The sequence below is a fragment of the Gadus macrocephalus genome, chromosome 11 (assembly GCF_031168955.1).
Source record: "Gadus macrocephalus chromosome 11, ASM3116895v1".
NCBI classification, from domain to species: Eukaryota; Metazoa; Chordata; class Actinopteri; order Gadiformes; family Gadidae; genus Gadus; species Gadus macrocephalus.
Window position 1 is genome coordinate 1,825,488 of NC_082392.1, and position 23,365 is coordinate 1,848,852.

At 50.7% G+C, this 23,365-nt stretch overlaps 1 protein-coding gene across 3 annotated transcripts in view; it reads left to right on the forward strand.

Annotated features, from left to right (window-relative positions):
• The window catches only part of ppp3cca (protein phosphatase 3, catalytic subunit, gamma isozyme, a), a 36,173-nt gene that overhangs the window by 7,936 nt on the left and 4,872 nt on the right, over window positions 1–23,365 (forward strand). For 2 of the 3 annotated variants that reach the window (XM_060064912.1, XM_060064913.1), the window contains exons 2-13: window positions 137–334; window positions 2,527–2,651; window positions 8,082–8,193; window positions 11,187–11,332; window positions 12,515–12,654; window positions 14,756–14,833; window positions 14,921–15,015; window positions 15,725–15,850; window positions 16,175–16,252; window positions 17,357–17,441; window positions 18,012–18,109; window positions 22,194–22,220. In XM_060064912.1, coding sequence (XP_059920895.1) covers window positions 137–334; window positions 2,527–2,651; window positions 8,082–8,193; window positions 11,187–11,332; window positions 12,515–12,654; window positions 14,756–14,833; window positions 14,921–15,015; window positions 15,725–15,850; window positions 16,175–16,252; window positions 17,357–17,441; window positions 18,012–18,109; window positions 22,194–22,220 — 1,308 coding nt within the window. The remainder of the gene's footprint in view (window positions 1–136; window positions 335–2,526; window positions 2,652–8,081; window positions 8,194–11,186; window positions 11,333–12,514; window positions 12,655–14,755; window positions 14,834–14,920; window positions 15,016–15,724; window positions 15,851–16,174; window positions 16,253–17,356; window positions 17,442–18,011; window positions 18,110–22,193; window positions 22,221–23,365) is intronic. The other variant, XM_060064914.1, reaches the window with a different exon arrangement.

Genomic DNA, 23,365 nt, shown 5'->3' on the forward strand with positions numbered 1-23,365 from the left:
CTCTTTCCTCCCCCCTCTTTCTCTGCTCTCTCTCTCTCTTCCTTTGTCTCTGTCTCTGTCTCTGTCCCTCTCCCTCTCCCTCTCTCTCTCTCTCTCTCTCTTTCTTTCCCCCCACCCCCCCCCCCCCCCCCTATAGCCGTCCCCTACCCGCCGCAGCAGAAGCTGACCATCAAGGAGCTGTTTGAGGATGGGAAGCCCAACCCGGAGATCCTGCGGAACCACCTGGTGAAGGAGGGGCGCGTGGAGGAGGACGCCGCCCTCCGGATCATCAACGACGGGGCCAACATCCTGCGGCAGGAGAAGTGCATGCTGGAGGTGGACGCACCCATAACAGGTACACTTCAACGGGACTTTAGGGGCGTACTGGGACCCCCAGGCTCCAGGGGCCTCCCGGGGCCTCCCGGGGCCCTTCTGGGGTCTCTTGGGACCTCCAGTGTTATGGACGGGGTCCCGAGTTTTTTTAAACGTGCACGTACACAAAGGTGACAAACATTTCTGAAAGGTGTTTCATTAGGATGTAGGACACAATGGAAGAAGTCAACCTATAAACACCAATGCACCTGAGATTTTTTTCAAAAAATCAGTGCAACGTCTTCATATGTGTCATCCGGTCTGAATCAAGTCATAAAAACACTGAGTGCTGGGGACGACCGAGGGGAAGTGGGCTTGAGGTTCTGCCTGTGGTCCACTTTAGGCATGTCCCCTGCTAAGAAGAAAAGAGAAACGTTTCCCTTCATAAACAGCAGTGAGACTAGAGGTTTAGTCCCTAGACTAGAGGTTTACGCGTTAGTCCCTGTTGTCTGTTGTATTTGATACAGCAGACTGGATTGTAGTCCCTCTAAAAACCTGGGTGGTGATGGCTGCTGCTGCCTATCTTGGCCCAGGCAGCCTTCAGAAAGGCCTTTCCCTGATTAAAGTAGACATCTCAAAGGTTTTTGATTGAATAAATGTGTTTATTCACGGTCTATCTAGAATGAGGTAACTCAATGGGGAATGAGCCTATTGCCCACTGATGAACGCCCATCTATTTTCAGTATAATGAATGATTGGCTGTCATCTGCGACAATGTTCCGATTTCTGGGGAAAATAACTGCTTATTGCCAAAGAGAAGCACACTTGAAACTTTGAGATTGCCTTTTTAAATAAAGGTTGAATACAAATTAACTATGGGAATGGATTTGATCAGAGGCTGGAGTATTCTATTCCCAGCTGAAGGCTGTGGGGTTTTATTCCAATCATCCAGTCTACCTGTAAGATACAAAGTAAATATTGTATGTAAGCACATTTATTTAGATCATAGAAGCAACATCCGTGATGTACACGTGGACTAACAGCAGATGTAGCTCCGCCACGCTGCGCGGGAAGAGAGGAGAGAACTCCTGCTCCTCACCAGCAGAACGATACTTCACCAGATGGTCTAGATCCCCCCGTGCAGATCCCACAGGAGACGTAAGGAAGGCAGGACTCGCTGAGCTCTGCAGCGACACCAGCCATAAAGCCATACACCGTCCCCTAGCGACTCACTGGGTACACAGGCAGACAGCCCCGCTCGTGGAACCCTGGCCCACCCCGGGGCCCTCTGAAGTCCCACTTGAGCCCCCTTGGAAGGGTCCGGGATAGGGCTGGGTAAAAAAATCGATTTAATCGATTTTGGATCGATTTAATTTGCATTTTGCAATATCGATTCATATGGCATGAGATCTAAAAAAAAAATATATATTTTTGTTTTGTTTTGTTACCATTGTTATTATTTTTGCACTTTAATTAACAATGCCATAATGCAATTTGCAGCAATGGAATGTTGTAGTTCAAGTACACTTTCACTTGCAATTCCTTTCTTATTTCAAAATTGCCCTTTTGCGACTTGAGACAGTTTTGTTTACAGCTCAAATTTGAACTGTCCATTTTACAAGTTTGCACTTAAAACCTGTTTAAGATGAAGAGAAAAAAAAAAAAAAGTACATTTGCATTTTGTACCACAGTTGAGCCATTTTCATTCATTAAGAGCAGATTGAATCGAAACGAATCGTGATTAATCGATTCAGAACCTTATGAATCGAAATCGAATCGATTTAGGAAATTGGCCACGACACCCAGCCCTTGTCCAGGAGGTTCTCCCCTAGGGAGAGATCTCTGCTCCCTGGTCACGGGACACGTCGTAGCCATAGCTTGGATTCAAACCAGGAAGACGCTGCAAGAAAACGACATGTCACTTTTGGGGACATTGTAATGGCTTCCCTCTCCAGAAAAACACTTCCTTGTCCAGAGTAGTTTAAGTGCTAAATGAAATGTGATGCTGTAATTTTGAGCCGTAAAGGCCTGTGTGGTATATGTATATGTGTATGAATAGAATTGAGTACCTTTTTTGTCTTGAAGAGTTTCATTAACATTTCGCCATATGTCAGCGAAGCCTATATTTAGTCCTTTATATAACTGTACACAGCACGGCTCTGATGTTTGCATATCGGTTTCAATAGGGATGGGGAGGTTTATTTTAACCGCGGTGCATTGGACTTGTCGTTGCAGTATGCGGCGACGTCCACGGCCAGTTCTTTGACCTTATGAAGCTCTTTGAAGTGGGCGGGTCCCCCAGCACCACGCGCTACCTCTTCCTCGGAGACTACGTGGACCGGGGATACTTCAGTATTGAGGTAAGGACTCTCCGCCGCCGCGACGCCGACAGCTGCCGCCGGAGGGCTCCGGGCGGGGCGGACGGCCAGCCCGGCAGCCCCTGGGTGTTATGGCCAGCTGGTAACCGGAAGGTCGCTAGTTCGATCCCCGGCTCCTCCTAGCTGGGTGTCGAGGTGTCCCTGAGCGAGACGCCTCACCCTGACTGCTCCTGACGAGCTGGCTGTCGCCTTGCAAGGCTGACACAGCCCTCGGCGTGCAAATGTGTACAAGAACGGGTGAATGTTAGGCAATATTTAAAAATAGTGCTTTCAGTCACCACTGGTTAGAAAAGAGCTGTATAAATGCAGTCCGTTTACCATTTATTCTAAAGTCGTGAGGTAACCTCTTGGGTCTCACTGCCTGCAGACGGCGAGCTATGTGGCAGAGCAGAGGGGCCACTAATATATTCACCCGTTCTTGCACACATTCACACACCGACGGCGGTGTCAACCACGCAAGGCGACAGCCAGCTCGTCGGGAGCAGTCGGGGTGAGGTGTCTTTCTCAGGGATCCCTCCGCACTCGAACTAGCATCCTTCCTGTCGCTCTGTATCCTGAGCCACACGCCGCCCCTAACGCAGGACGTTTCCCGGTGCCCCTGTGTACGAGCAGCTTCTTAAACGCGGCCGTTTTGTCCTTGGAAGTAGACCTGTCCAGCGTGATTGACTGATGGGGGTACAAATGGAGCCGACTCAGAGGGGGATGTTCGCTCACTTGTTCTGCAGCGTTCGGACAAAGGAGGATATCGGCTGCCATCCTGATGCTCCGTCCCCGTCTGTCTCGGGCCCGGCCTCAGGCGCGCGTGTCCATCTGGGTCATGGCGTTATTATCTCATCGATGGCAGCGGGGAGGACTTCAGAAGTGAAAGTCTTCATAAACTAGGGCTAAGCGGAAGGCATTCCACATTCACAGAATGTAGCCCAGCTCCGAGAGTTTCTGGTACACAGGGGTAATTGGGTTCTCCCCCCCCCCCAACACACTTTCTGAACCGGGTTAAAACGTGTTCCATATAGACACAGTCCTGGACGCAGCGACCCGGGTTAGAATCCTGCCGTTCATGTCCTCCCACTATCTCTCATACCTTCCTCTCCTATCTCTCTCTATAATAAATCACAAAAAATGCAGCAATAAATCTTGAGAAACTTCAAACTAGCATCTCCTCCTGGTCCCAAACCAAGCAGTATTAAGGAAACATTGCGTCACCCCATCGCCTAGCTCTCCAAACTAAAGTGCTGAGCTCAGTGCTGCTCTTTGATGCTCTGAGCCGTTCTGATCAGAATCATGTGTGTTGGGGTTCAGACCCCATTACCTCAGCAGACGACGGGCGTTCTGAGGTGGAGACAGCGCAGCGTTAGTGACACACACGTAGGTCTGCGACGACAGCTGCAGCTCGATGAGAAGCTGTCAAACACGGAGAGAGATCGCAGTGTGCAGCCACTGGCTGAACTAACGGGTGCTCGCTCCGTGGAGAGACATTATTCTGAATATGATGCAACAGATGCATTAATATACAATATTTTATAGAAAAGAAGCAGTGTTATGAATATTCTGCATTAATACACATCATGTGACAGAAAAGAAGCAGCATTATGTATATGATGCATTAATGCAAATCATGTGATTGAAAAGAAGCATTCAGTATTTTGAATAATCTACATTAATATGCATCATGTGACGGAAAAGGAGCAGCATTATGAATATGATGCATTCATAAACATCGTGTGATGGCAAATAAGCAGTATTCTGAATATTCTGCATTAATACAAATTATGTGATAGAAACGAAGCATTCAGTATTATGAATAATCTACATTAATACACATCATTTGACAGAAAGGAAGCGCTATTGTGAATAATCGGCACTAATTAAATTCATGTGACAGAAAAGAAGCAGTATGATGAATATTCTGCATTAATGCACATTATGGGACGGAGAATAAGCGGTGTTCCGACCGATACACAATGTTACGAGGACTCTTCCTTCATTTCGTCTCCTGAATAGGGATCAGCCCGCCCTGGCCGTTGACGAGGGTAATCGCTGGAACAGCCAGAGCCTGATGGCGTGGTGTTTGGGTTAGTGTGTCTCCTAGCGGTGCAGGCAGAGGGCACGGTGGGTGATGCCAGGCTACACAGCGCTCGTGTCGTTGCGCATCGCTCCGCACGCCTGGCGGGGGGGGGGGGTTGTGATGTCCGCTGGGCATGGCTGGCTTTGCGGAGGTGGCTCAAATGTCAGGGATGAAAAGCAGGTGAGAGCGAAAGGGCAACGGGGGAGGCTGCGTCGCCGAGCACCCACACACGTGCCGCCCACGCCAGCCCTGGTTGGGTGGGGGCTGCTTGGCGGCTGCAGGGTGGGGGGCAGAACCAGGACCAGCTAGACAGAAGCAGGAGCCACTGTAGGACCCCCTGGTCAGGTGTTAGGAGGGCACCTTCCTTTGGTCGCGGTTAAGAGCAGAACGGAGGGAGGGGGTGGGTGTGAGGGGGTAGAGGGTAAGGGAGGGGTCATAAGAAGCAAGATTTTTCCAGAGGAAGCCCCTTCCCGCTGTGACTCAGACCTCGGACGCACAAAGGGCCGTTGTAGGAAAACATGGATGCCGGCGGAGGTGTGGTTGCCTTGGTAACGTGAAGATTGACTCACACTTGTTTTTGAAGGTGGCGTATTACCTTTTTGGTGGCGCCCGGGAATTTGTAGGGGGTTCCAGAATACACACACACACACACAACATGTGAGATCATTCCCTCCCTCTGTGGGAGGGGATTTCTTCCGGGGATGTCTCGCTCACGCCGGGCCCCGGCTTGAGGGCCCGTTACCGGGCTTTACACAGTGTCGGGGATGGGTGGCTTTCAGAGAGGAGCCAGCCAGCGTTGCTGCTGCTGCTGCCGCCGCCGCACGTAGCTCCAAGGCCATTTGCTTATTGTCTAGCGCCCACGCTACTGGCAATATGAGTGGGAGGGAGAGAGGGAGAGCGAGAGAGAGAGACTCCTTCAGACCCTAGCCTCCTCTCATTTAACGGCGCTGATGTGGATAGACACACACAGACACGTATAAACACACGCGCGCTCTCGCTCTTCTTTGTCTGTGTTATCTTACACAAGCCCACACCTGCTCCACCCCCCCCACCCCCCGGTTACCTTGGCATCCCGTTGTCAAGACTTAATGGCAGGCTGTGGAGCTTGCATGTTAATGGAGTGGAGGCGGAGGGGTGGAGAGGAGGAGTAGAGAAGGGAGGAGGGGAGGAAGAGGGGTGGAGAGTAGAGGCGGAGGAGGAAGGGGAGGAGGAGGAGAGGAGGAGGAGGGTGAGAAGAGTGGAGGATGAGGAGGAGGGGGAGGAGCACAGTGGAGGAGGAGGAGGAGAGGAGGAGGAAGAGAAGAGTGGGGGAGGAGGAGGAGGAAGAGAAGAGTAGAGTAGGAGGAGGGGGAGGAGCGGAGTGGTGGAGGAGAGGAGGAGGAGGAGGAAGAGAAGAGTGGAGGAGGAGGGGGAGGAGGAGAGGAGGGGTGGAGGAGGGGGAGGAGGAGAGGAGTGGAGGAGGAGGGGGAGGAGGAGAGGAGGGGTGGAGGAGGGGGAGGAGGAGAGGAGTGGAGGAGGAGGGGGAGGAGGAGAGGAGGGGTGGAGGAGGGGGAGGAGGAGAGGAGTGGAGGAGGAGGGGTGGAGGAGGGGGAGGAGGAGAGGAGGGGTGGAGGAGGAGAGGAGTGGAGGAGGAGAGGAGAGGAGAGGAGAGGAGTGGAGGAGGAGGAGAGGAGGGGTGCTGTCGAGCTGCAGTATCTCAAGCCCCCCCAGCTCATTTGGATTGTAAATGTTTCTCCGGCTTTCAAACGGCCGTGCTCGTGACGGACGCCGTCCTGGGCGGTGCTCCGGTTTGCTCTTCAAAGCGTCTCTGGCGGTGCATTGGTTCTGATTGGATGTGAGGCGGGGGTATTATCGTATTGGCTGGACAAAAGGCCGCTGACGTTCTCTACAATGTGTTGGGAGGGTGGGAGTGAAGATCTATTTGGTCGTCGTGACCTTTGTCCTGGGCTCCATCGCGCTATGATGGAGTACGTGGATGTGGTTTCCCTGTACCTTTTATTCACGTTTTAAACTACTACTACAGTACAGCCGAATCAAGTCTGAATAAAGTACACCGTGTCTTATCCAAGAAGGGATAAGCTATGATTGATTTGATGGATCTTTTTATCTTTTATTATAGTGTCTTACATCATAAATGATTTAATCTAAAACATAGTGTCATGCAAAGCTTAAAGTCAGCAGTTGTTAACGCGTATCAAAACACTTTGTAACTTGGACCGTGCCTCGTGTGGACATCCCCATACCGTCGTTACTTTAAGACATGTCGCCCTTCATTGGATGAGCACGATGTTTGACGTTTGTCTCCCCAGTGGGTGCTCTGCCGCTGGTCTCTGATGTTAACGTGTGATGTTAACGTGTGATGTTAAGTCAACGTGTGACGTTAGTCTAACCAGTGCGTGCTCTACCGCTGGTCTCTGTTGATCTGATGTGATGTTAACATGTGACGGTTGTCTTCTCCAGTGTATGCTCTACCTCTGGTCTCTGATGTGATGTTAACGTGTGATGTTAACGTGTGATGTTAAGTCAACGTGTGACGTTAGTCTAACCAGTGCGTGCTCTACCGCTGGTCTCTGTTGATCTGATGTGATGTTAACATGTGACGGTTGTCTTCTCCAGTGTATGCTCTACCTCTGGTCTCTGATGTGATGTTAACGTGTGATGTTAACGTGTGATGTTAAGTCAACGGGTGACGTTAGTCTAACCAGTGCGTGCTCTACCGCTGGTCTCTGTTGATCTGATGTGATGTTAACATGTGACGGTTGTCTTCTCCAGTGTATGCTCTACCTCTGGTCTCTGATGTGATGTTAACGTGTGATGTTAACGTGTGATGTTAAGTCAACGGGTGACGTTAGTCTAACCAGTGCGTGCTCTACCGCTGGTCTCTGTTGATCTGATGTGATGTTAACATGTGACGGTTGTCTTCTCCAGTGTATGCTCTACCTCTGGTCTCTGATGTGATGTTAACATGTGATGTTAACATGTGATGTTAAGTTAACGGGTGACGTTAGTCTAACCAGTGCGTGCTCTACCGCTGGTCTCTGTTGATCTGATGTGATGTTAACATGTGACGGTTGTCTTCTCCAGTGTATGCTCTACCTCTGGTCTCTGATGTGATGTTAACATGTGATGTTAACATGTGATGTTAACATGGTGATGTTATCCCCCCCCCACAGTGCGTGCTCTACCTCTGGTCTCTGATGTGATGTTAACATGTGATGTTAACATGTGATGTTAACATGGTGATGTTATCCCCCCCCCACAGTGCGTGCTCTACCTCTGGTCTCTGATGTGATGTTAACGTGTGATGTTAACGTGTGATGTTAACATGTGACGGTTGTCTTCTCCAGTGCGTGCTCTACCTCTGGTCTCTGAAGATCAACCACCCCAACACGCTGTTCCTGCTGCGCGGGAACCACGAGTGCCGCCACCTCACAGAGTACTTCACCTTCAAGCAGGAATGTGAGTACCCCGACGACGCGCTGCTCAAAGGCACCCGGGCAGTGAGGGGACTCCACCACGGCAGCCGTCAGGGGTGCTCTGTGTCCGCTGTGCTGCTGGAGGTCTACGCCTGGGCCGGGGGGGGGGGGGGGGGGGGCTGTGGTCCCTTGGTCAAGGCTCTGGAGCGGCCTCACTAGGGCTGGGCGATCAATCGAATTTTGATCGTGATTTCCATTTTAGCGTCAAACGTTCACAACATGGACATAATCAATTTTATTTTTTATTTTATGTTTTATAGAAAGGGCAGAACAGCGGGATACATATCTGTATATGATTTTTAGATTGGAAAATTTTCTTTTTGACCATTTTGTGTACTTTTTAAGGCGAAATTTCAAAGTTCTCAGTTTCAACCTATTTTTTGGGGGAGACATGCTGACTAAATTTATCATGTTTTCAAACTCAAAAATAATCGTTTGAATAGTCGTGATTTCAATATTGACCAAAATAATCATGGCATTGAACCCCGACCTGCTCCTTAGTCAAATACTTAACACTGAGTTGTGGGTTCAATGCTAGGACACGTCAGCTAGCTGAACTCCTAAAGCTGTTTCATGCTAGCCAGCTAAAGAACAGCCTTGAGGTGAGGTGGTTTAGCAGCACCAGCGTGTGATTGGTTGGCTCTCTCTGGCTAAAGCTAGCCTAAGTGAAGAGGTTAGGAGTGCTGAGCTCACCGCAACGGTCGTCACTACCGGTAAAGTGCTCTGTCCACACACACACACGCACAAACAGAGAGAGAGAGCCAGAGTGTGAGAGAGAAAGATGATTTATGCATGTTTGTTTGCGTGCAGGTGTGAGTGCATTAGTATGCAAACCTGAGCGATCCTGAAAGACATTTGGGAGCTACGACGCTGACAGATGTGAATAGATTGCCGTCACTTGAATGCGCCAATTCAATGGTTTTGGGCTGGTGGGTATGGAGGTGTGTGTTCCCGTTCGGGGTGTATTTAACTCTAATTAGGTTATAATAAGGGCTTTCATTAGCATGTAATTAGACTAATTGGGGTAGATAAAAAGCTCTTTGCATTAAGTAGAGCCATCGTTTGCCATATGGGGCATGAAAAAGACTAGATTGAGGACGGTCTTTCCTGCTCTGCCTTCAGCGTTTATTTACTGTGTGGCAGTGATGACGTAGACATTCAGATTCCGGTGGAAATATTATTAATTTGAACTGCGCAAATATATACGGTTGGTGCCGTCCAGTCTGCCCACAAGTTGGTTTTGTGGAGCCTATTCACTGTAATTCATAACAACGCCCACTGGATTCCTAATGCCTTTTAAAACGTCTGCTTCTGATTGGCTTACGTAGGTGGCAGGAGGTCACCTGTCGTACGATCTAATGTATTGGTTCGAATCCGTCCAAAACGGCGTTTAGAAGAACCTCGGGTTCTCCGTTTTTGGTTTGTTAGGAGTCCGTAGTCCTTACCCGAGCCACTGATAACAATCCCGTTGGCTGTTGGGCACACCTGGGGGAAACTTGAAACACCAGCATCGTTCTGACCTTTCGTTCGAAGGGCCCGCCCACCACTCCTTATAAGGAGTTCCTACCGGCTGCCCTTATCGGGCTGTGACGCTATGCTAAGTGGATTGTGGCACGTGGTGAGTTGTCACTAGTTGTGTTGCTAATCACTCGGCGGGTCAGACTGCAGTCAACACGAGGAGCCTCATGGATGTAAAGGTTTAATGTTAGAGAGGAGGAAAGATGGGAAGATTCAGCGTGTATTGGTTTGTTTAACAGAGAAGAACATCACGCCTGAGATGGCCCTGTGATGGTCTCATTTATGTCTCCAGTCCCAGCTGAACTTAGTTTGTCTTTTTGGTTCAATTCAAGGCTGTTGTTTTTCTCAAATATATATATATAAAAATACTTGCTTCTTCTTTTTTAAAGGAATTTCTACTGGCAAAGTTCTTGTCTGATTGAATGTAATGAAAATATTTCATTTCTGGTCCCTAATAAACAAAGCAGGATTGCATTAGCATTCCCTGACGGTTTTCTCTTCTGTCTGTCAGTAAATACTTTCCGATATTGGATTCATTAGCCTCGAGGAGACGTCCGGATATTAAACGTTGTTATTGCATTCACTCAGAGAGAGACCTTGGAACGAGAATTTCCTTTAAAAACAGATTTGATTTAAAAACGACGAGTCGAGGCCTGACGCCACGTACCTGTGAGGTGTGAGAAAAGGCTGAAAGCTTCTAGTGGTCAGGGGGTTTGATGCAAGGCTGAAAGGTTCTCGGTTAGATCCCCAATGTCTGCAAGTTAACCTTCCTGTGCAAGATGCCGTCACTCCTACCTGCTTATTAAAGACGCTCATTAATGACATGTTACCAACCGACATGCATGTGATCGTTGCATAGAATTGTGAAGGGTTGGCTGAATGATCGCTTTGCTGTCTGGTTAGTTTCACACTGCACTGCGTTTTATATCGCTAGTACATACAACACTGTCCATTCTCTAATGCTGTCGTTCATAGCTTTAATTGATTTATGTTTTGGATTATATTCCGGCTCGATTCAACCTCGAGTTACAACCAACTCCCGGGGATGAGTAGAGTACCTAATCCATGTGTAACCTCTCCACCTGCTCTGTTTACCCTCCCCCTAATCTGTGTGTGTCCGCGTGTGTGTCCGCGTGTGTGTCCGTGTGTGTGTGTGTGTGTGTCCGTGTGTGTGTGTGTGTGTGTCCGTGTGTGTGTGTCCGTGTGTGTCCGTGTGTCCGTGTGTGTGTGTGTGTCTCCGTGTGTGTCCGTGTGTGTGTGTCCGTGTGTGTGTGTCCGTGTGTGTGTGTGTGTGTGTGTGTGTCCGTGTGTGTGTGTCCGTGTGTGTGTGTGTGTGTGTGTGTGTGTGTGTGTGTGTGTGTGTGTGTCCGTGTGTGTGTGTGTGTGTGTGTCCGTGTGTGTGTGTGTGTGTGTGTGTGTGTGTCCGTGTGTGTGTGTGTGTGTGTGTGTGCGTCGCAGGTAAAATCAAGTACTCGGAGCGCGTGTACGATGCCTGCATGGAGGCCTTCGACTGCCTCCCGCTCGCGGCGCTCCTCAACCAGCAGTTCCTCTGCGTCCACGGGGGGCTCTCCCCGGAGATCAACTGCCTGGACGACATCAGAAAGGTACGGGGCCCCGGGCCCCCCCGCACACCGTGACCTGGGAGGGGCCGCACTGAGCAGCGCTGGGACTGTGGAGAACGCAGAAGTCTAGCCACAGTTCTGAAAGACTGAGGTTTCTGTAGTAATACTAATAATAATTAGGGATGCACCGAGATGAAAATTCTTGGCCGAAACCGAAACCGAATATACTGAAACAGTTGGCCGAAACCGAATACCGAATGTGGCTTTTAATGTTTTTCATTCATTTAGCTTTAATTTTTCAACATTGCATAAATCAAACAATTAAATGTCCTTTATAAACTTTTTTGTCTTGCTTTTCTATAAAAAAAATCAATTACAAATTTGATACAAAATATTTATTTAATGCTGAACGTTTTCTAACATTTCAGCAGACATTATAGCAAGAATTTAAGAAAAATTTACCTTTTAAATAAATGAGTAAAACTTTTTTTTTTTCTTTTTTAATAAAAATGTTCGGCGTATTATGTTCGGTCTTTTTACTCCTTCGGCCGAAACCGAACAGTATGTTTTGGGCCATTTTCGGCTGAACATGTTCGGTGGCCGAATATTCGGTGCATCCCTAATAATAATCATTGAATTGATGTGGCGCTTTTGACGGTCCCAAAGCGCTTTACAGTGAAGGGGGGACCTCACTCAATGAACTGCGTCAGTGCGAGTGCGACTGCACTCAAAGCGCTTCACACTATGGCCTAACATCCATGCACACATTCACACACCGACGGCGGTGTCAACCTCGCAACCTCGTCTCGTCGGGGCCCGCTCGCCTCAGGTGTCCTACAAACTCACGCTAGGAGGCTCCGGGGATCGAACTAGCAACCTTGGGGTTACCAGCCAACCCGCTCTACACCCTGAGCTAGTTTCATGTGGACGATATATGTTTTGGGACAACTGCTTTTTGAATCAAATACCCATTATAGCGAAGTGTAATTCTGGACTATTATTAAATGATTGTGACAAAGCCTTGGAAACCTGCCTAATACGTATCAAATCTAAAATAAAATGGACATTAACGATTACATTTTGGTGTATGAATTGCGGTCAAACCCCTAGTGTTGAGATGAATTCCTGCCTCTAATAAGACCCTGAGTGGCTCTGTGTAGTAAGGGTGCCTGCTGTACTCGGTGAGCTTGCTCCGCCTGAACCTAGTTCTGTGTGTCTCCACAGTTGGACCGATTCAAGGAGCCGCCCGCCTTCGGCCCCATGTGTGACCTCATCTGGGCCGACCCCGGGGAGGACTACGGCAGCGAGAAGACCTCGGAGCACTTCAACCACAACTCTGTCAGGGGCTGCTCCTACTTCTTCAGGTACCTACCCCTTCCCTCCTTCTCCTCCTCCTCTTCCTCCTCTTCAAGTACCTACCCCTTCCCTCCTTCTCCTCTTCCTCCTCTTCAGGTACCTACCCCTTCCCTTTCCTCCTCCTCCTCCTCCTCCTTCTTCTTCTCCTTCTTCTTCTTCTTCTTCTTCTTCTCCTTCTCCTTCTCCTTCTCCTTCTTCTTCTAGTACCTACCCCTCTCCTCCTCTACTTCCGGTACCTTCCTCCTCCTTGAGGCTAACGGCAGGAGGCACGCAGTGTTGTGCGTCCACTTCTTGTCCAACAGTGTTGTACGACCACGCCCCTCCTTCCCAGCGTCTCCATGACAGCGCTGAACCCCAGGAAAGGGCGTCTTGCTCTGGTGTTGATCTAATAAAACACAGATGGTCCGCTAACTTCTCCCAACCTTCTCCCTCTCTCCAGGGAGGAGTGTGGGTTAGGACGGAACAATTACCCCAGACACACCCCTTTCTCCCCCCCAGCGCCCGGCCCCCTAGCAGCCTCTGTAGCAGCCTCTGTTATAGTCTCTCCGTAGCAGCCTCTGTAGCAGCCTCTGTTATAGTCTCTCCGTAGCAGCCTCTGTAGCAGCCTCTGTAGCAGCCTCTGTTATAGTCTCTCCGTAGCAGCCTCTGTAGCAGCCTCTGTTATAGTCTCTCCGTAGCAGCCTCTGTAGCAGCCTCTGTTATAGTCTCTCTGTAGCAGCCTCTGTAATAGTCTCTGTAATAGTCTCTGTAGCAGCCTCTGTAATAGTCTCTCTGTAATAGTCTCTCTGTAGCAGCCTCTGTAATAGTCTCTCTGTAATAGTCTCTCTGTAGCAGCCTCTGTAATAGTCTCTGTAGCAGCCTCTGTAATAGTCTGTAATAGTCTCTGTATTAGTCTCTGTAGCAGCCTCTACATTGGTCTCTCGGTAGCAGCCTCTGTAGTAGTCTCTCGGTAGCAGCCTCTGTAGTAGTCTCTCGGTAGCAGCCTCATTAGCTGCCTCTGTAATAGTCTCTCTGTCTCTGTATCAGCCTCATTAGCTGCCTCTGTAATAGTCTCTCTGTATCAGCCTCATTAGCTGCCTCTGTAATAGTCTCTCTGTAGCAGCCTCATTAGCTGCCTCTGTAATAGTCTCTCGGTAGCAGCCTCATTAGCTGCCTCTGTAATAGTCTCTCTGTAGCAGCCTCATTAACTGCCTCTGTAATAGTCTCTCTGTATCAGCCTCATTAGCTGCCTCTGTAATAGTCTCGGTAGCAGCCTCATTAGCTGCCTCTGTAATAGTCTCTCTGTATCAGCCTCATTAGCTGCCTCTGTAATAGTCTCTCGGTAGCAGCCTCATTAGCTGCCTCTGTAATAGTCTCTCGGTAGCAGCCTCATTAGCTGCCTCTGTAATAGTCTCTCTGTATCAGCCTCTCTGTATCAGCCTCTCTGTATTCGACTCTTTAATAGTGTCTCTGTTGCAGTCTCTGCAATAGCCTCTCTGTAATAGTCTCTCTGTAGCAGCCCCGTTAAACCTCCAGCCAGAGGGAAAGATGATGTGTCCATTGGGCACGTCACATTATTTCCATGATTGTACATTTAATGTCTGCTACTCCTCCCCTCTCCGCCCCTCTTTCTGCTACTTCATTTCTGTGTCTTTGTTTTCATGTGACTTGTTGATATTTGATTGTTTTCTCCTCTTGTATCGTATTGCCGCTGTAACAAAAGCTCTATATGAATGTATTAAATTGATGGTAAACTTATGTGGTATGACAACATGTGGCCCACTGTAACCAGTCAGAGATAAGCCAGTGGGACACCAGAAACTAGATCTTTCTGAGGTTGGCATTTGGTTTTACGGGTTAAAGAAAACTATGGCGATGAGGACCTTTTTCCATCGCTGGCCAGCCAGAAGTTCACATTATGAGGTCAATGGTTGGCTTTGATCTGTATCTGTAACGGGTTTCTCTGTCTCTGTCTCTCTTTCTGTCCCTCTCTCTCATTCTGCCTCTATCTGTCTCTGTCTCTCGGTTTCCGTCTCTGGCTCTCTCCATCTGCCGCTTCCTGTCTCTCTCTGTCTCTCTGTTTCTGTCTCTCTCTCTCTTTGCCTCTTACTCTCTGTCCCTCTATCACAGTTATGCGGCAGTGTGTGACTTCTTGGTAAACAACAACTTGTTGTCGGTGATACGAGCCCATGAAGCACAAGACGCCGGGTAAGCCTCTCTCCCTCACACATGGTATCATGCGTAGCTTCCTCCAGGCTAACGGGATAACAAGTGAACCACTGCTTCTTCTTCCAGGTATCGCATGTACCGCAAGAGCCAGACCACGGGCTTCCCCTCACTGATCACCATCTTCTCAGCCCCTAATTACCTGGACGTGTACAACAACAAAGGTCTGTCCACAACACTCCCCCTTCCCTCAGGCCTGTTGATGGTGAGCTCTCTCTCTGACAAGAGAGTACTCCTCGGAGTGAATTCAGATGATGTCATTAAGGGGGCGCACTCCTCTTGATGAATTCAGATGATGTCATTAAGGGGGCGCTCTCCTCTTGATGAATTCAGATGATGTCATTAAGGGGGCGCACTCCTCTTTATGAATTCAGATGATGTCATTAAGGGGGCGCACTCCTCTTTATGAATTCAGATGATTTCATTAAGGGGGCGCACTCCTCTTGATGAATTCAGATGATGTCATTAAGGGGGCGCACTCTTTATGAATTCAGATGATGTCATTAAGGGGGCGCACTCTTTATGAATTCAGATGATGTCATTAAGGGGCCGCACTCTTTATGAATTCAGATGATGTCATTAAGGGGGCGCACTCCTCTTTATGAATTCAGATGATGTCATTAAGGGGCCGCACTCTTTGAATTCAGATGATGTCATTAAGGGATTGCACTCCTTGTAATGAATTCAGATGATGTCAATAATTCAACAACAAAGGTTTACCGAACCCTTCCCTTCTCCCTTCTCCCTTCTCTATGTGAGTGACGGTCTCGTCTGTGTGGGGCTGGTGGTCTGTGGTGCTGGGCTGAACTGGGCTGAACTGGGCTGAACTGGGTTGAACTGGGCTGTGGTGTTGGCTTGTTGTGCCCCTCCCAGCGGCCGTGTTGAAGTACGAGAACAACGTGATGAACATCCGCCAGTTCAACTGCTCCCCCCACCCCTACTGGCTGCCCAACTTCATGGACGTCTTCACCTGGTCCCTGCCCTTCGTGGGGGAGAAGGGTGAGCAGATGGAGAGGTTTTATTGAGTCTCGTAGATGGTGGGCTCCTGCAGAGAGGGATGACTGATGTTTGCTCGGATACATTCATTGGACCTAGATTATAAGACATTATTTTATTCCTTAAGCTGTCTCTTGAGGTTTCACACACTCAGTGCTTCATTTGTAAAACTCTGTAAACGTCTTTGTTTATCAGGTTTATCAGTTAATAGCGGTCCAAGGCCAAAGCTGCCTTACTCAATGTTTCAAGCACACTGCTCGCCTTGTGAGGGCCAATGCACGCAGCACGAACAGCCTGTCTAATCTCCAGTGTCCCTTCCCCCCTCAGTGACGGAGATGCTGGTGAACGTCCTCAACATCTGCTCCGACGACGAGCTCATGTCGGAGATAGACGACCAGTGTGAAGGTGAGGGCCTGGACAGGGATCAAGTCCTAAGCCTCTTCTATCAGCAGCCTCTGTAATAGCCTATGTAATAGTCTCTCTGTAGCAGCCTCTGTAATAGTCTCTCTGTAGCAGCCTATGTAATAGTCTCTCTGTAGCAGCCTCTGTAATAGTCTCTCTGTAGCAGCCTCTGTAATAGTCTCTCTCTAGCAGCCTCTGTAATAGTCTCTCTGTAGCAGCCTCTGTTATAGTCTCTCTCTGTAGCAGCCTCTGTTATAGTCTCTCTCTGTAGCAGCCTCTGTTATAGTCTCTCTCTGTAGCAGCCTCTGTTATAGTCTCTCTCTAGCAGCCTCTGTAGTAGCCTCTGTTATAGTCTCTCTCACGCAGCCTCTGTAGTAGCCTCTGTTATAGTCTCTCTCTAGCAGCCTCTGTTATAGTCTCTCTCTAGCAGCCTCTGTAGTAGCCTCTGTTATAGTCTCTCTCATGCAGCCTCTGTATCTGCCCTAAGCATCTACTATCACAGTCACATGGTGTGTAATCCTTCCCGCTACAGTCTCAAAGGGCTTCACCTGACCACGTTCAGATTAGCTATCCCTGAGGATAGAGTGAGATCTCAGCCCGGGTCCCATAGAATGGGACTATAGGGGTCTAAAGTTGTTCTGCTGAGGTGCACCCGCGGGTGTCTTAACACTGTGTTAGCGGTAGCGTGGGTGTGTCTTACCGCTGTGTTAGCGGTAGCGTGGGCGTGTCTTAATGCTGTGTTAGCGGTAGTATGGGCGTGTCTTAACGCTGTGTTAGCGTGGGTGTGTCTTACCGCTGGGTTAGCGGTAGCGTGGGCGTGTTTTAACGCTGTGTTAGCCGTAGCGTGGCCGTTACTTAACGTTGTGTTAGCGTTAGCGTGGCCGTGTCTTAACGCTGTGTTAGCCGTAGCGTGGGCGTGTCTTAACGCTGTGTTAGCGGTAGCGTGGGCGTGTCTTAAAGCTGTTAGCGGTAGCGTGGGCGTGTCTTAACGCTGTGTTAGCGGTAGCGTGGGCGTGTCTTAAAGCTGTTAGCGGTAGCGTGGGCGTGTCTTAACGCTGTGTTAGCTGTAGCGTGGGAGTGGTCTAAACGCTCCTCTTCCTGTTGTAGGCGGGGCGTCGGCGATGCGTAAGGAGGTGATCCGGAACAAGATCCGCGCCGTGGGGAAGATGGCGCGCGTCTTCTCAGTGCTCAGGTACGGCCCCCTCTCTGTTCCCCTCTTCGACAATGTGTGTTTTTTTCCTGGAAAATTTAAAACCACAGTGTCTGTCTGCAGAGGAACCTTCGCTATGCAGAGTTATGTCTCTAAAAGCAGAGCCCCGGCGCTGCGATGAGTCACGCCGGTTTTGGCCCACATAATAACGTTAGTCATTTATCTGACGTTAACTCTGAGGCTCCTGGCCCGGGGATGACCGCAGCCCCCTGTCTCCTCCCCTATGGCCGCTGTCTGGGACACTGCCTCTGGTTCACCAGACAGACACGTTATCCCTCCCTGGGAAAGTGGCTAGACTCTCAACTATTTAGGGAGGCTCGACACAACTCTCAATACATCCGGCATCAAGGGACGAAATGACGAAGTGTGTGTGTGTGTGTGTGTGTGTGTGTGTGTGTGTGTGTGTGTGTGTGTGTGTGTGTGTGTGTGTGTGTGTGTGTGTGTGTGTGTGTGTGTGTGTGTGTGTGTGTGTGTGTGTGTGTGTGTGTGTGTGTGTGAGTGATATGGGACTGGTTGTGTGTCTCTCTCTCTCTCTCTCTCTCTACCCTCCAGGGAGGAGAGTGAAAGCGTGCTGACCCTGAAGGGGCTGACCCCCACGGGTACCCTGCCTGTGGGGGTGCTGTCGGGGGGCAAGCAGACCATCGAGACGGGTAGGTGTCCTGTGTGCCCCCCCCCCCCCCCCCCCCCCCTCCATAACATTCCCCTGTCGCTCAGTGTCTCTCCTGGTGTGGGTACTGATGGAGGGGGGGAGGGGGTTACCCGGGTACCCTGACCTGGACCCCCTGAGCATGATGCCCCCCCCCCCCCCAACCAGAAAGCCACCCACCTCTAGTGAGGAGCTAGCGACCTTGCTCGGCCTTTTGATGAGTCAATAGACCAATAGAGTTCTCCTACAGGCAGCCATCTTGGTTTGTTTGTTGGGTGGGCAAACCTTCTAGTCTTCGTGGAAAATCTTGGAAGTTCATTCTAGATTAGCTCCCTTGGGGGGGAATTGTCATGATGTCCAAGGATCCCAGAAGGTATTTCCACTCAGCCAACCAAGATGGCCGCCGGGTGGACACGGTCCCATTCAACCACAACCGCAGTCCTTTTGAGTATCGCCGGCACGTTGGGGAGTACCACCCTGTTCTAGCACCCAACAGGGGGGTCACATGGAACCAGAAACAACTGGCAAACAAACTGGGATCCCGACAAACATAGTGGGGCCGTAAACGCTGACGGGTAAAACACACCACACCGGTGTGGTGGGTCCTTCCATTCTCTCTGATGCATCTCTTTCTCGCCCTCTCACTCGCCTTCACCCTCTCACTCTCTCTCTTTCTCTCGCCCTCTCACTTTCTCTCACTCTTGCTCTTTCCCTCTTACTCTGTCTATGTCTCGACTCGCTCTCGCTCTCTCGCTCTGTCCCTCTCTCACTCTTGCTCTTTCTCTCTTACTCTGTCTGTCTCGCTCTCTCTCTCTCCCTCTCACTCTCTCGCTCTGTCCCTCTCTCCCTCTCTCCCTCTCTCTCTCTCTCTCTCTCTCCCTCGCTCCCTCACTCTCTCGCTCTGTCCCTCTCTCCCTCTCTCCCTCTCTCGCTCTCTCTCTCTCTCGCTCTCTCCCTCTCTCCCTCTCACTCTCTCGCTCTGTCCCTCTCTCCCTCTCTCCCTCTCTCTCTCTCTCCCTCGCTCCCTCACTCTCTCGCTCTGTCCCTCTCTCACTCTTGCTCTTCCTCTCTTACTCTGTCTATGTCTCTCTCTCTCTCTCCCTCTCTCCCTCTCTCTCTCCCTCTCTCGCTCTCTCTCTCTCTCGCTCTCTCTCTCTCCCTCTCTCCCCCTCTCTCTCGCTCTCTCGCTCTCTCCCTCTCTCTCTCTCTCTCCCTCCCTCTCTCTCGCTCTCTCCCTCCCCCTCTCTCCCGCCCCCTCTCTTCCTCTCTGTATTCCTTAATAGAACATTAACAGTAAACATGTCGTGCCCTTCAGTCCCGTTCCAGCTCTGTTTACAGGCCTGTGGTTGGGCCCGGGGACTGGGCTGGGTAGCAGAGGAGCCTCGTAAAATCTGCCCTGCGCTGAGAGGCGGCGAGGCAGAGTAGAGTTCCTGGTGACACCATTGTTTTGGCTCCCGCCTTCGATCGACCGACCCCTCAAGGCTCCTGCCAGGGCAGACAATAAACACAAAATCAGGAGGGGATCTGTGTGAAACTCGACGAGCTATCAAATATTTAGACAAAGACATAAAGATGTAATTTCTGTTTTCATTCTCAAAAATATCTTGTCTTGTGTCTTGAAATGTATTTTCAAGACACTCAAACACAAGTTAAGCTGGTGGTTGTCAGGATGTGATGTCGCCTTGTTGCTGTTTGGAGGAGGTCTCATCCACTCTCTATGGGCCTCTTCTACCCTGCCTGCGGCCATCTTGGATCCATCTTGCGGCCATCTTGGATCCATCTTGCGGCCATCTTGGATCCATCTTGCGGCCATCTTGGTTCCATCTTGCGGCCATCTTGGTTCCATCTTGCGGCCATCTTGGTTCTTGACGCTGTCTGTGTGGGGGAACTGAAGCAGCCCTCGGTTAGTGTTCAGAGCTTTTGTTAAGAACCAAGATGGCCACTAGTTGAATCAGGCCAAAGGACGGGCAGTTCAGAGCTCATCAGCTATTCTGTAATAACCAGAGCCGGGCCCTTTTGAAGGGGGGGGGGGGGGGGCTGGTCAGGTGGGTCGGCCCCCCCGTCTCCTGGGGCCACCCCTGTCCTGCTCCCTCTCTTGATCAGAAGGTCGACCCCCGACCTCTCCGCGGCTGGAGGGTGAAGCTCTGGCCCTTTGTAGAGGGGTCTGTTCAGGGGCCCGCCGCGGTGGGGGGGGTCCTCTCAATGGCCCCTCGAAGCGCTTTACACCACTGCCCCACATTCACCCGTCCACGCACACATTCACACACCGATGTCGGGTTCCACCACGCAGGGCGACGGCCCGCTGGTCAGGAGCAGTCAGGGTGGGGGGTCTCGCTCGGGGACACCTCGACACTCCGCTAGGAGGAGCCGGGGATCGAACCAGCGACCCTCTGGATACCAGCCGTCCCGCTCGACCTCCTCGTCACCCTGAGCCACATGCCGCCCATGCATGAGAGCGCTGCTTCATAACAACTCCATCTGCAACGTCAGAGCGCGACTCCTCTCCTTTAAAACACGCTGGTGTGTTTTTGCTCATCAGAAGGGCATCCCGCCCCTCCCTGCCCCCTGGTCAAGGCAGTGCTCTCACCCGGTACCTGGTCTCTTATCTGAGGCAGGGTGGGTTCCCTACTCATCCTAGGGCGTCCTCTTGTGAGGGTAAGACCGTTGCTGAGGTCCCAGCCCCACACGGATAACCTGACTCTCGCCAGATGAACTTCGTTCCACCTAGCTCCACTCATCCCCCTGGGATCAGTCCATTGGACAGGTGTTTTAGAAGGCTGGGCCATCTCGAAAATCCTTGCATATGATTGGATAAACCACTTGTCCGTCATCTTTATTGACGCGCTACTTCAACCACTCACATCGAATCCAACCGGTGGCGCTGATGAGAGCGTTCTCTGATGTTCTTTTAAAGGAAGAATATTCGCTAGATTAGACAACACGGATGAAATGGCAGCATCAACGCTTGACGCTTGCTGCCTCGATGCGAGCCGCCATTGTTGTCTGAATCAAAACAGTCGCTTCTCCGCTACGTCACATCTATACAAATCCCGCCCGGCGGTCTTGATTGGCTAGACCATTAAATCTGGTCCCCAAATCCCGCCCAACGGGAGCGATCCCAGATGGACGAGTGGATCTAGGTTGAACGAAATTCATCTGGCGAGAGTCAGGTTAGCACACGGACCCACTGGGCTGAGGTCTGAGAGGGGCTTTAATCACGCTCTGGCCATCGCAGAATCCAGAATAAAAACGCAGGGAAACATGCTCTCGTCCTGAAGCCATCAGGTCTTATTTACATAGTGTGCTAAAATGTGCCGTTATTCAAGCGGAATAACAAGGTGGAAATCGTACGATATTCTCCCTGTAAACCCGAGTGCTGTAACTGCGTGTTTCCATCGGCTTCCCTCCCCTCTCCTTCCAGCTTCCCCTGCAGCTACGCCTAAGCCCTCATAACCCTTTGACACCCACATCTTCCCCTGTAGGGCTCCAATCCCCTCTCCTTCACCCTACACCTCCATGGAGCCAACAGTGTTCTGGATAACAACATGGGTTCAAACTCATCTGAACTAATACCATCCGGGAGTCTGGAACCAATTCAATTAGCGTTTTATCTAATCAATTTGATGCGTACGTTATTTTTATTTCCATTTGATCTTGAGGGTTGAATATAACTAATAAGCATGCAAAGACTTAAAATACAATAAAATAATATAAAATCATTTTTTATACTTCCGTACAAAACAAATGCGACCATTAAATCCCGCCCAGTGCTCTTCCTCAATGCATTGACCAAAGGAATAATCATACTGACAATCTACGAGGAATACTGCGGCATGAACGACATTAAGCCCGCCTGCCCCCCCCGGTTATATTTAACAGGGGGGGGTATGTGGTGTGATGGAGCCTGCCCTATTCTGTGCCTTCTGCCCTTTATCCAGCGCTGGGCTGCTGAGGGCCGCCGGTAATGTGATATGACTGTTTTTACATTTGCTATCTCTGGCTGCCTTTGACGATTCCCCTTTCTTGTCTCCCCCCCCCCTCCCCCTTCTCTCCCCCTTCTCTCCCCTCGACAACTGTTATTAACATAGCCACCATTGAGGCGGTGGAGGCCAAAGGTATGAGTAGTGCCAGGGGTACTGCCCCCCCCCTAGCTGCTTCCTCTGTGTGTTCTTGTCCCCCTTAATACAGTCGCCACCCTTTAAGAGCCACCTTGTACGTTCATGTTTCGTGTTGTTGTAATTTTGTTTTATTATAATTCTCCCCCCCCCCCCCCCCCCCGCGCGTGTGTGTGTCTGTGCGTGCGTGCGTGTGTGTGTGTCTGTGCGTGCGTGTGTGTGTGTATGTGTTTCCTGTTAGTGTGTGTGTGTGTGTGTGTGTGAGCTCGCCTGTGTGTGTGTGTGTGTGTGTGTGTGTGTGTGTGTGTGTGTGTGTGTGTGTGTGTGTGTGTGTGTGTGTGTGTGTGTGTGTGTGTGTGTGTGTGTGTGTGTGTGTGTGTGTTTCCTGTTAGTGTGTCTGTGTGTGTGTCTGTGTGCGTGCGTGTGTCTGTGTGTATGTGTTTCCTGTTAGTGTGTGTGTGTGAGCTCGCCTGTGTGTGTGCGCGTGTGTGTGTGTGTGAGCTCGCCTGTGTGTGTGTGTGTGTGTGTGTGTGTGTGTCCCAGCCTCAGTATTACTGTGTGTTTACACCAAGTGGTCCCCTCTTGCATCACCAGCGGCTGACGGGAACGCTCCTCGCTCCTCGGCGGCTACAGCTAGCGCCGCGGCTTTATTTAGCCCTGTGACACGGGGGCTCGTGCGCTTAGCGCTGTAGCTACGCTACATGCTACCGACGCTCACGAGCAGAGCTAACGATACCAATTCACAGAGAGCCTGGAGTTATGGTCTCGATCTAAAAGTGACCCGCGGGTCGGACCCCCCCCCCCCTCCGGTGATGTCCAGGGGTCCAGAAGGCCCTCAAGAATAGACCGGGAGAAGGTCGTGGTCTATAATACCCCCCTCGTAAACGGAGCGGGCGTGGCCTGTGGGGGGGGGGGGGGGGAGGGGGCGACACAGCAGGGTGCTGGGCAGAACGGGGCTGACCGCCGGGGTCACGTGGCCGCCGGGACCCCCCCCCCCCCCCCGAGGGAAAAGCCCTAAGCCAGGGCCTAGCGGGATAAGGTCAGGGACCTCGGGCCAGCGCTATTTTCAGAGGCTAATCCTGTTAGGCAGCTCTGCTGTCTCGGTGTGTGCTGCTGCCCCCGCCTGTTGGAGCCTTCACCACCTC